Source organism: Syngnathoides biaculeatus, chromosome 16 (assembly GCF_019802595.1).
Source record: "Syngnathoides biaculeatus isolate LvHL_M chromosome 16, ASM1980259v1, whole genome shotgun sequence".
NCBI classification, from domain to species: domain Eukaryota; kingdom Metazoa; phylum Chordata; class Actinopteri; order Syngnathiformes; family Syngnathidae; genus Syngnathoides; species Syngnathoides biaculeatus.
In genome coordinates, this window is record NC_084655.1 from 15,802,926 (window position 1) to 15,816,506 (window position 13,581).

Here is a 13,581-nt window from a genome sequence, read left to right on the forward strand (position 1 = left end):
CAGTAAACATTGTGCAGGCCAAGCAGTGAGTTGTTGATCAATTACCAAACACTAGAATGTAGTACCTAAACGCCCCTTGTAACCACTACACCAGAGCTAACTAGCATGGATCAGAAAAAAAAGCACTTGAACACAATGCAAAAAATAAAACAAACATTATAAATAGCTTAACACTGATCCTAAAGTAACATTTTAACCCACAATAAAGTCTACAAATCAATCATCCACTAGCACCAAGCCAAGAATGTATATCTAGTAGTAGTAGTAGTAGTGGTGGTACTTGAATGAACCGCAAATATAAACAGCATGGCTAGAAATGTAGCACCTACCATATGCCAAAATTAACTAGTTCCATTGCTGAAAAAAAAAGATGAAATTTAAAAAATCTTCATCGCTGGCCACTAAGCCAGAAAGTAGCAATTGAAAGCAGCACAAAGACCACAGTCAATGTTCACCTGTACAACAACAGAAAAAAGATCTTGAATCCACAGCAAAAACTGACAATATCGCCGTAATCACAACTAGAAATCAAGTCGCAGGATGTGCAGCCATGGATCACTAGCAGAAGGCAGAAAAGTCACAACCGAATGCAACGTAAAGATCACAGCTGTTCGTTAACTAGCCCAAGGGAAGTGTGTACAGGGTACATTTGAGATCAAATGAACATATACATGTAATAATGAGTGCGCTTGTGTCAGGTGGAACCAGCTCGACCTTGCCATCGTGCTTCTTTCTGTGATGGGCATCACACTGGAGGAGATCAAAATCAGCGCTGCGCTGCCAATCAACCCGACTATTATCCGGATCATGAGAGTACTGAGGATAGCGAGAGGTATGCATCCTGTTTGAAATACTCCAAACAGCAAAACATAGCATACTTGAATTCATCAATATGCATCAAACTTTGTACTCAAGATGATAAAAGTGTACAAATGCTCATATTGTTTTTTTCCACATTATTAAACCAGTATCCATTACATTTTCCATGCGTTTCTCAATGTACCAAAGGGATCTAGAATGAGCTAATGCAAATCAATCATTGCCATCAGCCTCTCCACATATTCACACTCTCTCCTTTAATGTCACCCGTTTCCACACTTCAAGCGAGCATCGATGGAGATTCCGTTTCATTATTACTGGTGGAAGCAGCATTCCATCACCAAGCCAATTGTTAATACCACTTGTCCAATAATGTAGCAGTTTGCCGCACTGACGCATGACACCAGCAAACACAAATACCCTTCACACACACGCCGATAACTTAGTCGAATATTCAAGTAGGTGCTGCTCAGTGGCTCTTGTGTGCTGCAAATTAAGAGCTGACCTTTGCTTGTCCTTGTTTCGTGAATAATAGAGATACGGTTTGTAACCGAATGCTCTCACTGAATGCATTCCCCCGTTGCCCGTACGTTTTCACAGTCCTGAAGTTGCTGAAGATGGCGACAGGAATGAGAGCCCTGTTGGATACGGTGGTCCAAGCCCTGCCTCAGGTACACACACACACACGCGCACGGACTCTATATGTACAAAAGCAACTTGGACTCAGGAAATACAAAAAGTGAAAATAGGGGACGGTAACTATGTAGTTGATCAACTGTATAGACAGTCGTTGCGTCATTAACTTCCACTTGTCTAGAATTTCTGGCAATTTTGTCAATTCATCTGGACAATGTTTGGACTTGGGAGGGCCTAAGATTAAGGAAAAGCGCTCTGATGGATTGATTAAGAAACCTCTCCAAAGACTTAAGTCTATAATACAAAGTGGAGTGTGTCTCCGGCCCATATTTAGTCATGACTGCATCATTTCCTCATGTCCTCATTGGGGCTCTGTTCTGTAGCCAGATGTGTCCTTGGGTGATATCGCGCATCTCTGCACGTAGGCTAACCTTGCTGAATTGTATACTACAAACTTTGTAATAATGCATTGCCAGCTAGAACCGGTTTAGACGGAAATCCTTTGTCTAAGTAGAAGGACCCCATGTTGTGCAATAGGTTAGATACTGCCCATGTTCCGACATCAAGACAAAATAAAAGATGTGTGTGCTCTCGGTACTTTTGCTCTTGTGATCTACGAATTGAAGTGTGTCTCCTGCTCATATGCAGTCATGACTAAATATGGGCAGGAGACACACTTCAAAAGTATGTACCGTAATTCCCGGCTTACAGAGCGCACCTTGTTATAAGCCAGTACATTTGTAAAGAAAATACCATTTGGTACATACATACTTTGCAGCTGTGTAAAAGCCGCAAATACTCACTTTGAAACCCACATTAAACCATGAGATATCTACAAAAAAAGATGGTAGCCAGAGAGTTTAACGCTAGCACCCCTACGCTAACGCTAGTGTCGCGCTAACAGGGCCAGTTGAAAAAAATCATACTGGTAAAAATCACTCAGCAATAACATGCTAGCACAGCACTAAGAGGGCCAGACCGGTAAAAGTCACTTCCTCGGCACATATATTCCACCAGTCTCACTCTTACCTTTTCCGCTCAAGTGCCCCCTTGCGGCCGTTAGAAAAAAATGCACAAATTAGCCGCATCACTGCATAAACCGCAGGGTTGAAAGAGTGTGAAAAAAGTTGCGGTTTCTAGGCTGGAAATTACAGTATATAGTTTCAGTTACTAAATAAATAAAACACACAGTTTAACCTACTAACCGTTCAAAAGTAAGACAAAGCAAAATAATAAAGCTGGGGTTTTGTTTTAGAGGGTCAGTCAGAAGAGAGAGGTTACGGCTTCCTATCTTTGTTTTTTTTTTTTGTTTGTTTTTTTTTAATTGATCCACTCGCATTAACACTAAGCCCTTTGCTCTGTCCCGAGGGTACACAAAGAGGTAATTAAAACTCAGGGTAATTAAACAGTTCCGTGGGGTATCTCTCACTTTCTCTCTATTTTGGATAGATGTGCATGTGGGCGTGTCTGTGTGTGTTTGAGGACATGAAACATGATACAACAGGTGAGAGAGTCCACCCGAGGTCCGACGACCTCCGTATTTCACACTTAAAATGAAATGGCAACCATCCAGTGTCACCGCCTTCCGTCACATACTGACATTAGAGGGCTTTAAGAGTTTAATGATTTTGCTGAGAGAAAAATGAGAGGAATTTCCCCCCTTATTACAGCAGGCAACAGGGAATGAACCTCGACAGTAATAGCAACGCTAATCTATGAGATCAAGCATAATCTGAATGTTTTAAATGTTCTGAAGTCAGTTTGCAAGTTGCCCATGACGGGAAACAGAAATATGCACAGTAAATGTGACAGCAGTGAAAAAATATGAAATATGCTTAGTACACAGAGGTTAAAATTGCCTTTTAAAGTACTGATAAACAGTTTATAAATTCTTGCGGGGTGAGTCTTATGAAAGATTTGCGATGTTTGTGTGTTTCAGGTGGGTAACCTGGGTCTGCTCTTCATGCTACTGTTTTTCATCTACGCCGCCTTAGGAGTAGAGCTTTTCGGAGAACTTGGTGAGTAACACTGACCTTGTCATCAAAACCCGTGCGAAGGTGTCAGGTTTACGACACTCGTTTCCAGAGTAGTGCTCTTAAACGAGGTGTTCTGCAGAAGTTATTTTCATTTATTTGTATTCATTGCTAGAGGACTGCAAAAAAAGCGACGTGTACTTCAGGTTGAAGTTTTCTTCATGATCAAATGTGTGCGCGTAAAAAATAGTTTACATACCGCCATGAGTGAAAAAGGTTCTCTTGGTCCCATCTTGTTAAAGTTTGAACTGATTTTTCTTTATATTTTCAGTCATTCAGTCTGACCCGATTATTCGAACCAGATTTTTCAATTGTACATAATCATAAACCATCACAGGTTTCCCTTCCAGTTAGTAATGCGTTCCACAAAAATGATTTGTTCAAATGCATGACAACAGAAGGAGATGAAAAAGTTTGTTCTGAGCTTAACCAAAAAGAAACTATTCTTTGCATTACCAAAGATTTATTTCCCTTATGTAATTGTTCCAGATTAAGTAGTTCTAGTGTTTTTATTTTATTTTTTTCATGCAAGCATTAAAGTGAATCCTGCTGGTGCACCTAAAATCTCATTGAATCACATTAAAAGCATTTAGTTTTCTCACAGTTAGCCAACAGGGAATAAACCCACTCTCCGGTTCTCTGGAACAAGCGCTGTCCTTAAATGCCACACCGCTACTAGAAGGTCCTCTTCATCTTGTTAAATTCCTGCAGTGCTGGAGGAATGTGTCTTTCTCTTGAGGTCATGTTAGAGACTATTTTGGGATATGAGCTCAAGGACAAATACAGCAACAGGTTTCATTGCTATTAATCCAAAAACTGACTTCAAGGCAGCTTAGCAGCTGTGATGTTGCCGTTTTAAAGGAAAGCAATGTCGAACTCAGAACCGTGTGCCGAGTTTCTCCAAATTATCCCTTGTGTCATCAAAATGTATTTTCCCCCTCTCTTTTCATCATCCCTCACTGCCTACCACCTGACTTCCTCCCTCTTTCCCCGCATCCGCCCTGCTCATCCTCAGTTTGCAATCAAGACTACCCGTGCGAGGGCATGAGTCGTCACGCTACCTTTGAGAACTTTGGCATGGCCTTCCTGACATTGTTTCAAGTCTCTACGGGCGACAACTGGAATGGCATCATGAAGGTGCGTTTAATCACACATCAGTCATTCGTCCGTTTATTCATGACTCGGTGTCTGAAGGGATTGAACTCAAATCGTTCCACCAAGCACCAACAAGATGCCCTGAGAGAAACGCAAGACAATCTTAATCATGACTCGCAGTGGACGAGAAATGTGCTGGCTCGGCATCGGTGACAAATATTTCCGCTCTGATTGGGTAGGGAAGTGACTGCGGCTCATTGCACACGCGCACAAAACACTAATTACCCTTGAATGCACAGCCCTAGTGGCTCTCCTCCCTCCCAATGCAAACCTGGGCCACACGGAGGAGTAGAAATTAACATTATTGACGTGCAGCTAATGTGGACAATGATCAGCCATCAAAATGTCCTCCCGTGGAGAAAGGAGCAGTGTGGAAAATACAGTAGAGTGACTGACGTGTAAAAGTAAGAAGCAAAATAGAGAAATAAAATGCAAAAATGGTGGTATGTGGTGTGAATGACTTCTTTGAGTAAATGTCAGGTCAAAATAGACAAAAAAAAAAAAATCTGCTTTGGCGCAGAGGTGTCGTGTAGTCACAGACGCGTCCTATACAGGGAGTCCTCGGTCTACGACTGAGATTCATTAATACAGTAGCGACTTAACTCGAATTTCGACTTAAGTCTGATTCCACCATTAAAGTCAGAATTTACATCAAAATACCTTGTATAAAAAACCAAATACATTGAAATAATCAAGATTGTACTTAGCATTACTGCTGAGAGGTGGATGGAGAAGAAGAATGGGAGGCTGTGCTTAGCTATTGCGAAGGAACCTGGTCCTCAATCCTCCCCATCTCAACATGTATCAAAGAACTTTGTTTTGTGATCATTGTATCCGACATAGGAACGGAACTCTTCACAGGCGCTAAAATACGGGCTTTGTCTTTCATAATTATCACCACGGTCGACCGATTGAAGCCTCGGTGGTGTCTCGCCTTTCTCCAATCTTTTTATGATCTTGAGCTTTGTTTCCATGGTAATGGATTTTCTTTTGGCATTGCTAAAAGACACATCTTTTTTCTTTGGGGCGATAATGTCTAAAAAGGAGGGCAAAGAATGCGAAGGTACTCCCGGCGCACAAACACGGACAAGCATTAGCCAGACAAAATGGCGGACAGGGGACGGGCGTTCTAACGTCAAAACGTCTTAGGACGAGACAGTCTTAACCTGAGGACTCCCTGTATATCATCACAGGATCGAAGGCACAGCTAATCATCAACCTCAAGTGTTTTATTGCTTTTATATAACATTTTGTGGTACAACACATTTGTCGGCGATTTGCTTATTTCATGCGTTCTCGGGCTGCAGTCAACTTCCTAGTTAGCCTTCTGCATGACATGCTAACAAACCAAAGCGTTAGCATCAACATTAACCGACATTATGAAACAAATCAGGGCAGAGTCAATTTCTCTTCAAGCCACATCACACCAAAAAAATGTTGGAGGTCACTGTTGTTTCATGATCGCAAACATCACTGAAGTAAATATTATGATTTTATAGAGAGGACAATTAAGTAATACAGAAAATGGAGGGGTGTTCCAAAAAGTTGAAAGTTGATCAATAGCCTAATTCGTACAGTATATTTGTTTCCAAATATATTAAATTTTGTTAAAACATCTATTATTATACTTGGTGTTCAGCATATAATTTGATTGTTTCATCAATATTGTAGATCAACACACTACAATATTAGGCACCAATGGATGATCAATTGATTAATCCATTCATCTGCTGTACTGGTCATCCTCACTAAGGTTGGGGCCATGTTCCCTCTAAGTTGCGCACTTGTCGCGCACACTCAGCGCACGTGAAAACCGATCCAGCGCAGTGAACCACTGCCTGACTTTTTTTTTTTTTTTAAACACGGCAGCACACGGTCTTTAACAAGCTGCTACTCAGCCACACCATGCCACACACTCTACTTCCTTGTTTACCGGACACCGCCCACCTCCGGCTCTTAAAGGGGTACACTCATAATTACAAACACCGCCCACCGCCGGTGCTTTAGTTAGAAACACAGTCTGGGCAACGTAGAGCAAAGACGAGTTAGACATGCTGCTTGTGTTTATGCTCGATAATAATGGCAAAAGTAAAAAAAAAACAAAAAAGAAAGAAATTATGTTGCTTCAATGAACATCAGTATATGTGAATAATAATAATAATAATGAAGAAAAAGTGGTGAAACTGGACAAGATTTTCTCTTTTTTTGAGTTAAAAGGGTCTGGTTTGAGAAAGTACAGGATGAGATGGTGTTAAATGATAAAATTCCACCTTGGCACAGCCTGATAGAGCATGAAAGCACAGATGATACAGTGCACAAAAATCTAATTCTGTATTTTAAAAATAGGGGACATCATAACATTAACCTTAAAACTGTTTGGTAGCATCATTCAGCTTTCAATATGCACTGCTAAAGATATTCAACAAGCAATAATTCAGTTTTACAGCAAGAAGAAACAGACGGGGATATCATTGTGGGTTAAAAATAAATGAATGAAACAAAGCTGAAGGCGACATTTCAAATTTATAGTTAATAGTTGGCTTGGCATGTATTTGTATTGTAATGTATTTTGTTGTTTGTTGACATTTTCATTGCAAGTTTGCAAAAATACAGAATTGTTCTTAAAATTTTTTGATGGTAATGTAAATGCTGTAATCTGAATCTTTGAATGAGCCACGTAGTTTCAATGGATAACACCGATCTGACCACAGTGCATCCGCCTGATGTTGTTCACAGTGGACAAAGGGGGCGCTCACGGGCTTAGCGTGTTTACTCACGCGTCAAAAATTAGAGGAAACATTGGGTTGGGTTTTTTTTTTTTTAATCTTTTTTTTAATACGTTTGTCCACTGATCTTCATCCTCCTCTTCACCCTCTGCGTCCAGGACACATTGCGGGAGTGCCCACCAGATCACGCCACTGATGTGGACTACGCCTGCAATCCCAGCCTTCAGTTTATCTCGCCCATGTACTTTGTCTCCTTCGTGCTCACCGCCCAGTTCGTGCTCATCAACGTGGTGGTGGCCGTGCTGATGAAGCACCTGGACGACTCCAACAAGGAGGCCCAAGAGGAGGCGGAGATGGATGCAGAAATTGAGCTGGAGCTGGCCCAGGGCACCCTCTGTTGCATGGGCGCCCCCGGCTGCGGAGGCGCAGGGGCGGAGAAAGGCGCGGTCGCCGCTGGATCGGCCCCCAGCGGCGAGGACTGCAGGAGGGAGGGAGGAGGCCGAGGAGGGAGGACCCGCACGGCAGCCAGTGCAACCGCGGTGCCGTACAGCTCCTCTGATGCCAACCGGCCATTGTACTCGCCAGCCCATGAAGTGAGTGCCTTTCTGCGTGTGTGCAAGTGTGCGCGAGTGTTGCCTTTAAGAATGTCACAAGTCAAACTGTAAAAGAAAAATAAAATCAAAAATTGAGTTTTTTATCAGCTAAGAATTCAGATCTTTGGGTTGCTCGATTCCTATAAAGGGTTAGGGTCAGTTGTAACTTCAAGGGCAGTGTTGAGTCAAAATTTTCATGTGACGTGACTTATTGCGCTCCACAAAGAGACGTCATCATTTTACCGCTGCAATAAACTTATAAATCAGTTAGTTTTGTAGCCGCAATGTCGGAAAGCCCTGATATGAAAAACTAAAAGAGCAAAAAGATTTACAACCAAAGTAAAATGGAAACATCCCCGCTTGCGCATTCCCAGTGAGGAGGCTCTAATGTATCAGTGCATCCAATACTGATAAAACAAAATAGTGAATTGTAATTTGGATTGATGCTGACATATGAGACTTGTTGACTTTTTTTCCGGATGGTTTACAGTTATGCTCTTTTTTTTTTTAACAATTATTTTTCCCCTCTTGAAAATTTGAGGCTTTCAGGTGGGATTTGCTTGCTGGAGCCCTTGATTCAAGTAGGATAGATGTATTCTTAGAATTATACATAGACAAATACAATCCAGGTATATCACTTCTTCTTGTACACGATTACAAGTTTTATCGCCATCACTTTCCTGTCTATCGGCGTGAAGCAGGTTCATTGGAAACCAGGTTGCCAGAGGTCATACAGGAGTTGCAGGAATCGGGTTCCTGCGTAGCTGCTAAGTTCTCAGAATGGAAAGCGAAGCGCTACGTAAGCTCTCAGCGGTGCCATGAAAAGACAGTGGAATGTGCCGCGGTTCCAATCCTTTGACAATCCCTCGGTTGCACGCAGGTGCATCCCATGGTGGTCTCTCCCCCTCAATTTTACGCACGGTCTGACGCATTCATTCATTTCGTGAGTGGCTAATGATATCAACACACGTTAAGGTGACTCATCGGCTGCCTTTCGCATTCACTTCACAGCTATACGCTCAGACACATGGAGCTATTTTTAGCTCACCGTTGGTTTATGGAGGACCATATTTCCAACGAGGGAGAACGCGCATCTAGCTAGTGGTCTCTCTCAAGTGATTTGCATTAAGGGATCTGTAATTTATTCAGTCCCAGGGTTTAGTGTCTGTTTGTATATGAGTGTGTGTGTTTAGTGGAGTGAGACTCAAATGAGCAAGTGGGCACGTCTAATGGTGCTACAAAATTCCCATATTGTACAGTCAAAATAATGAAGAACAAATGCAAAGTGGCTGACTGGAAAGAAGAAAGAAATTGAATCCATTATGAGATGGGGGGTAAGATTAAGGAGTAGGAAAGAAAGATGCAGCGGAGCCCTCCAGAGATGAACACCAGGTGTTCAGGGAGGGTGGTCAACCTCCAATTCGGATGCAAAATAATTTGCCTTTAAACATGAATCTGATTACTTAATGTAAAGTATTTCAATGAGGTCGTCTGAGGTACGGTCAGGGAATAAAAATCATGATCATTTTAAGGGCTCCTCCTGACTACCAGGGGCCCTCGTGATACTTTTTGTCAGGTAGTTAGTATCACTATAAAGTGCTTTTGGTGTCTTCAGCAAAATCACTCGCTCATCTTGAAGAAGAAGCATAGCGAGGCAGTTTTGGTAGATCGTGGGACGGCGCGCCAACAAAAAAAAAAGACGTCAACCAACGTTCCCTCTAAAATGCGCGCATGCGCAATTGTGCACCGCTGATGCAGTCTCATCGCAGATATTCTGCGTTGCGTGCAAAAAAAAAATGATCCAATGAAAATTGAAAGTATAACATACAGCTATGCAGTTTGTGCCATTTTGCAATGTGATTCAATGAGTGAGGAATGACTTGTTGTTACACCCAATGGCACAATTCGCATACGTACCACCGCTGCTCCACGGCTTACACCCGCCCGCTCCCCACACCCGCTCTTAAAGACATATACTCATAATTACAAATGTTACAGTACTTACGCAGCCCATCAATGTGTTTTATAATGACAGCGTCCACCTCCGCTGCTTTAGTTCGCAACACAGTCTGTGCAACGTAGAGCAACGACGAGCTTAGACATGCTGCTTATGTTTACTTTCCATATTAATGGAGAAAGTGAAAAAAAAAATTCTGTTGTTTTAAGATGCAATGACTGTCGGAGTATGTGAATAATTGAAGAAAAAGTGCTTAAACTGGACGAGAACTTCTCTTTTCCGAGTGGGAAAGGTCTGGTCTGAAGCCCAAGTAGAAAGTGCAGGATGAGATGGTGTGTAATTTTAAAATTCCACCTTGGCTCAGCCTGATCCAGGATGAAAGCACAGACAATACAGTGCACAAAAAGATAACTCTGTATTTTAAATATTAGAGGCAAAATAACATCAACCTTAAAATGGTTTAGGAGCATCATCATCATCATTCACTCCCATCGTTGTTGGTAGCTCGCGAAAGGCTGGCTGCTTGAAAAGTAGATCTTGGGGTGAAAAAGTCTGGGCACCTCTGATATAGCAGAATAATACGCCTCTTAGTCCTTACTGCAAGTGGCCAAAGTTTGCACACAGAGGAGTATCATGTTTGTTAAAATGTTCTTAACATATCCACTCTGTCATAGTGAAATATCAATAGCTATAAAACACTTTGAGAAATCCCCAATATATTTATGAAAGAGTACAGAGTCATCTAGCTGATTGAATCATGTTCCTAAGGAAAGGTCCACTATGTTATCATTTAAAAACCAAAAGCAGGACAAGTGCTTTGAGAGAAATTGAAAGGGAGTTCAATAAAATGCAAGAATGGAAACAGTTTAAATATTAGGCAGGTTAGTGGCTGCAAGGAAGTGCTTGTATATTTCTCTAAAGTGATTTCAACACGAGAAAACATATTCTTTTGTTTATTTTTTGTAACACTATAGTCTCAGAGAGACAAACAAGGATGCAAGACCAAGATGAGCTTTTCTATCTTTTCACTAGATGACCAAAGTTGATATGGTGTTATAGGTAATAGCATAGAATGCATAGTGTACATTTTATGAGTGCAAAAAAATGTTTTCGACAAGTTCACTTTGCTTTTTGGGTTTTGCCTACGTCGTCTGTTTGTAGGTATAGAAAAAAATGTGGGAGCGTGACGAGTATTATTTGAAACTGCATAACATCTACGAAGTCCAAGAAATCTCAATTTTTGGGGGTGAAATGGCCACGTCTCGAAGGCGCCTAAGGTGATACTGACTCAGGGCGCCAAACGCCGCTGTGTACAATGACTGTGCTTTTCTGCATCAGTATTGTATCTTCTCGAAAATTCCGGTTGAATTCTGAAGATATGACATTGGTAGCTTGACAAGATCCCAGTGTCTGTTGAAATAGGATAAGAGGGAAGAAAAGTATTTGGTGCTAGCAATTTATATAAAATACGTCCACAAAGAACATTTGATTGGTCTGTTCTTTTATATACGAGGTGGGAAAATACAAATCTATGAGACGACACGTTGAAATTCCTGTAGATTGAGCTGCTTCACACTAGCACTGCTAGTCTTTGTAAATCCGCTTCAGTTCCGATTAAACCGCACCTACAGCACCATTTATACTAATCCGTTCGGGGACCGCCATTGCTCACAAGTTTGTGGTTGCTTGTAGTTTTTAATTAAAATCTAAATCCTTAAACCGTCGCTTTGAACCCCTAAAAGCAGCCAGGCCGGTCCATTTTTCCACAGTCCAATCAGTTTAGAATTTAGCAAAAATGCATTTGGTGAGACGACACACCCGTAATCACGTCTATTTTGTTGCTTTACAAGATTAGGTCGCCAGATTTGGACCCGATTTGGTGGTTGATGAGTTTGCCGGGCAATCTTCTCCCCAAACTTCCAGCAAAGTTTTGGCTGTAGTGAAACGCTACTGATAGATAGCGGGTAGAAGAAGACAGTCAGAGCTACTAATGCACACACACACACACGTGTGTGCACACACACACACACACAGTGAGTTGGAAAGGGTAAAGGGAATAAGAGAGCAGAGATAATAGCTCAGGCGGTGACAGTCAGATAGAGGTTGTAATTAATTTCAGCTCTCTCTCGCTCTCTCTCTCTCTCTCTCTCTCTCTCTCTCTCTCTCCTCTCTCTCTCTCTCTCCTCTCTCTCTCTCTCTCTCTCTCCTCTCTCTCTCTCTCTCTCTTGCACGTGCTGTATCTTGACTTCAACTCCCAGCAGACGAGCCCCATTGTTGTCCAGTAATACAGTTATTAATAGAGGCCAGCACATAGGCCACGGCAGTCAATCAAACATTATCTTTATATCGAGCCGCCTACACAGACGGGACCATCTTGCAAATGTCTGTGCAATGTGTGTGTGAGGATGTGCAAGAGACTGCGGGGTTAAGGGGAGGCATTGTATCATTTAATTTGCTAATGTTGCTGGGATTTTATAATTAAATTATAACACAATGAAAAGAACAAGGTAGTACAAATAGTAATGCAGTATTAATTATCGGGGGGGATGTTATGAGGAAATAAAAGTCCTGAAATGAGGAAAAATAATGAATTGTGGTTCGTAATTTTTTTTTGTAAATTTAAAAAAAATTCTCTAAATACATATCATAATGTTCTTGTGTCATTCTATTTTTATTTTTAGTGCGGTGTGAACACAACTTGGTGCTATGAATCATGTACTACTTTGTACTTTCAAATCATATGAGCCACGGTTGATTTTAATACACCGGAGTGAATCACAATCTTGACCTTTGTACATGTCAGGAAATGAAAATATTCATGTGCATGCATTGAATAAAAGCAACAGTGGTCTTGTTCACACGGGCAACAGTATTCCCAATAGAAAACAATCTATATTGCAAATTTGAATGCCTTGGTTAGCAATAGCTACATGAACACAACCAAGAAGGTTTTAAGTCCAAATAAAATCCAAAGAGAAAATATCTCTTTAAAAGAAAAGGGGGGGAAAAACATTCTAGGATGACTTATCCTGACAAAGAAAAGGTTCCTAACAGTGATTTTTATAGAAATTATTATAATTATTTAATCTTCTGGTAAAACTAGTCTAGCTTCAAGTGGGGAAACCTTAGGTGCCTTAAGCACTAATAAAAGCCAGGACACGGACCAAAATAATGAACCCCAAACTCTTACATCAAGGGATTGGCACTAACTAAAGATGTGATGGCACCGCAGTCCGCGCTCTCAGCTTTGAAAAGACCAAGATGCTACCCAGCTAACAAGGGTTTAAAGTGGTCCCATTGTCGAATTGCTTTTACCCGCGGGAAAAACCAGCGTAATCCATGTGGATTTGTTGCGGATGGTACTGTTTGTGTCCTGAAAATGCTCTCGTGGACTTATTTTGGAAAGAGTTAAACAAGTAAAATGAAAGTTGCTATGTAGTGACACGTATATGAGAATAAGTTTGTATCTTCACCTCCACAAAGGCATTCTTTTGGACCCTGACGGATGTCTTTGCATTTCCCTGCGTGTTCTTTGTCCTCGCATGTCGGCATGTGCACACCTCTGTGCCTGCGTGCAATTCTGGTCTGCTGGCCTGCGTCCCGTGTGCGTACGCATGTGTGTGTGTGTGTGTGTGTGTGTACGTGTGTTTGTGTATGTGTGT

General features: G+C 41.5%; 1 protein-coding gene across 1 annotated transcript in view; it reads left to right on the top strand.

Annotated features, from left to right (window-relative positions):
• cacna1ia (calcium voltage-gated channel subunit alpha1 Ia) overlaps positions 1 to 13,581 on the top strand; it is a 109,174-nt gene that overhangs the window by 81,535 nt on the left and 14,058 nt on the right. The window contains exons 27-31 of the mRNA XM_061845985.1: positions 699 to 832; positions 1,420 to 1,490; positions 3,395 to 3,473; positions 4,504 to 4,625; positions 7,528 to 7,962. Coding sequence (XP_061701969.1) covers positions 699 to 832; positions 1,420 to 1,490; positions 3,395 to 3,473; positions 4,504 to 4,625; positions 7,528 to 7,962 — 841 coding nt within the window. The remainder of the gene's footprint in view (positions 1 to 698; positions 833 to 1,419; positions 1,491 to 3,394; positions 3,474 to 4,503; positions 4,626 to 7,527; positions 7,963 to 13,581) is intronic.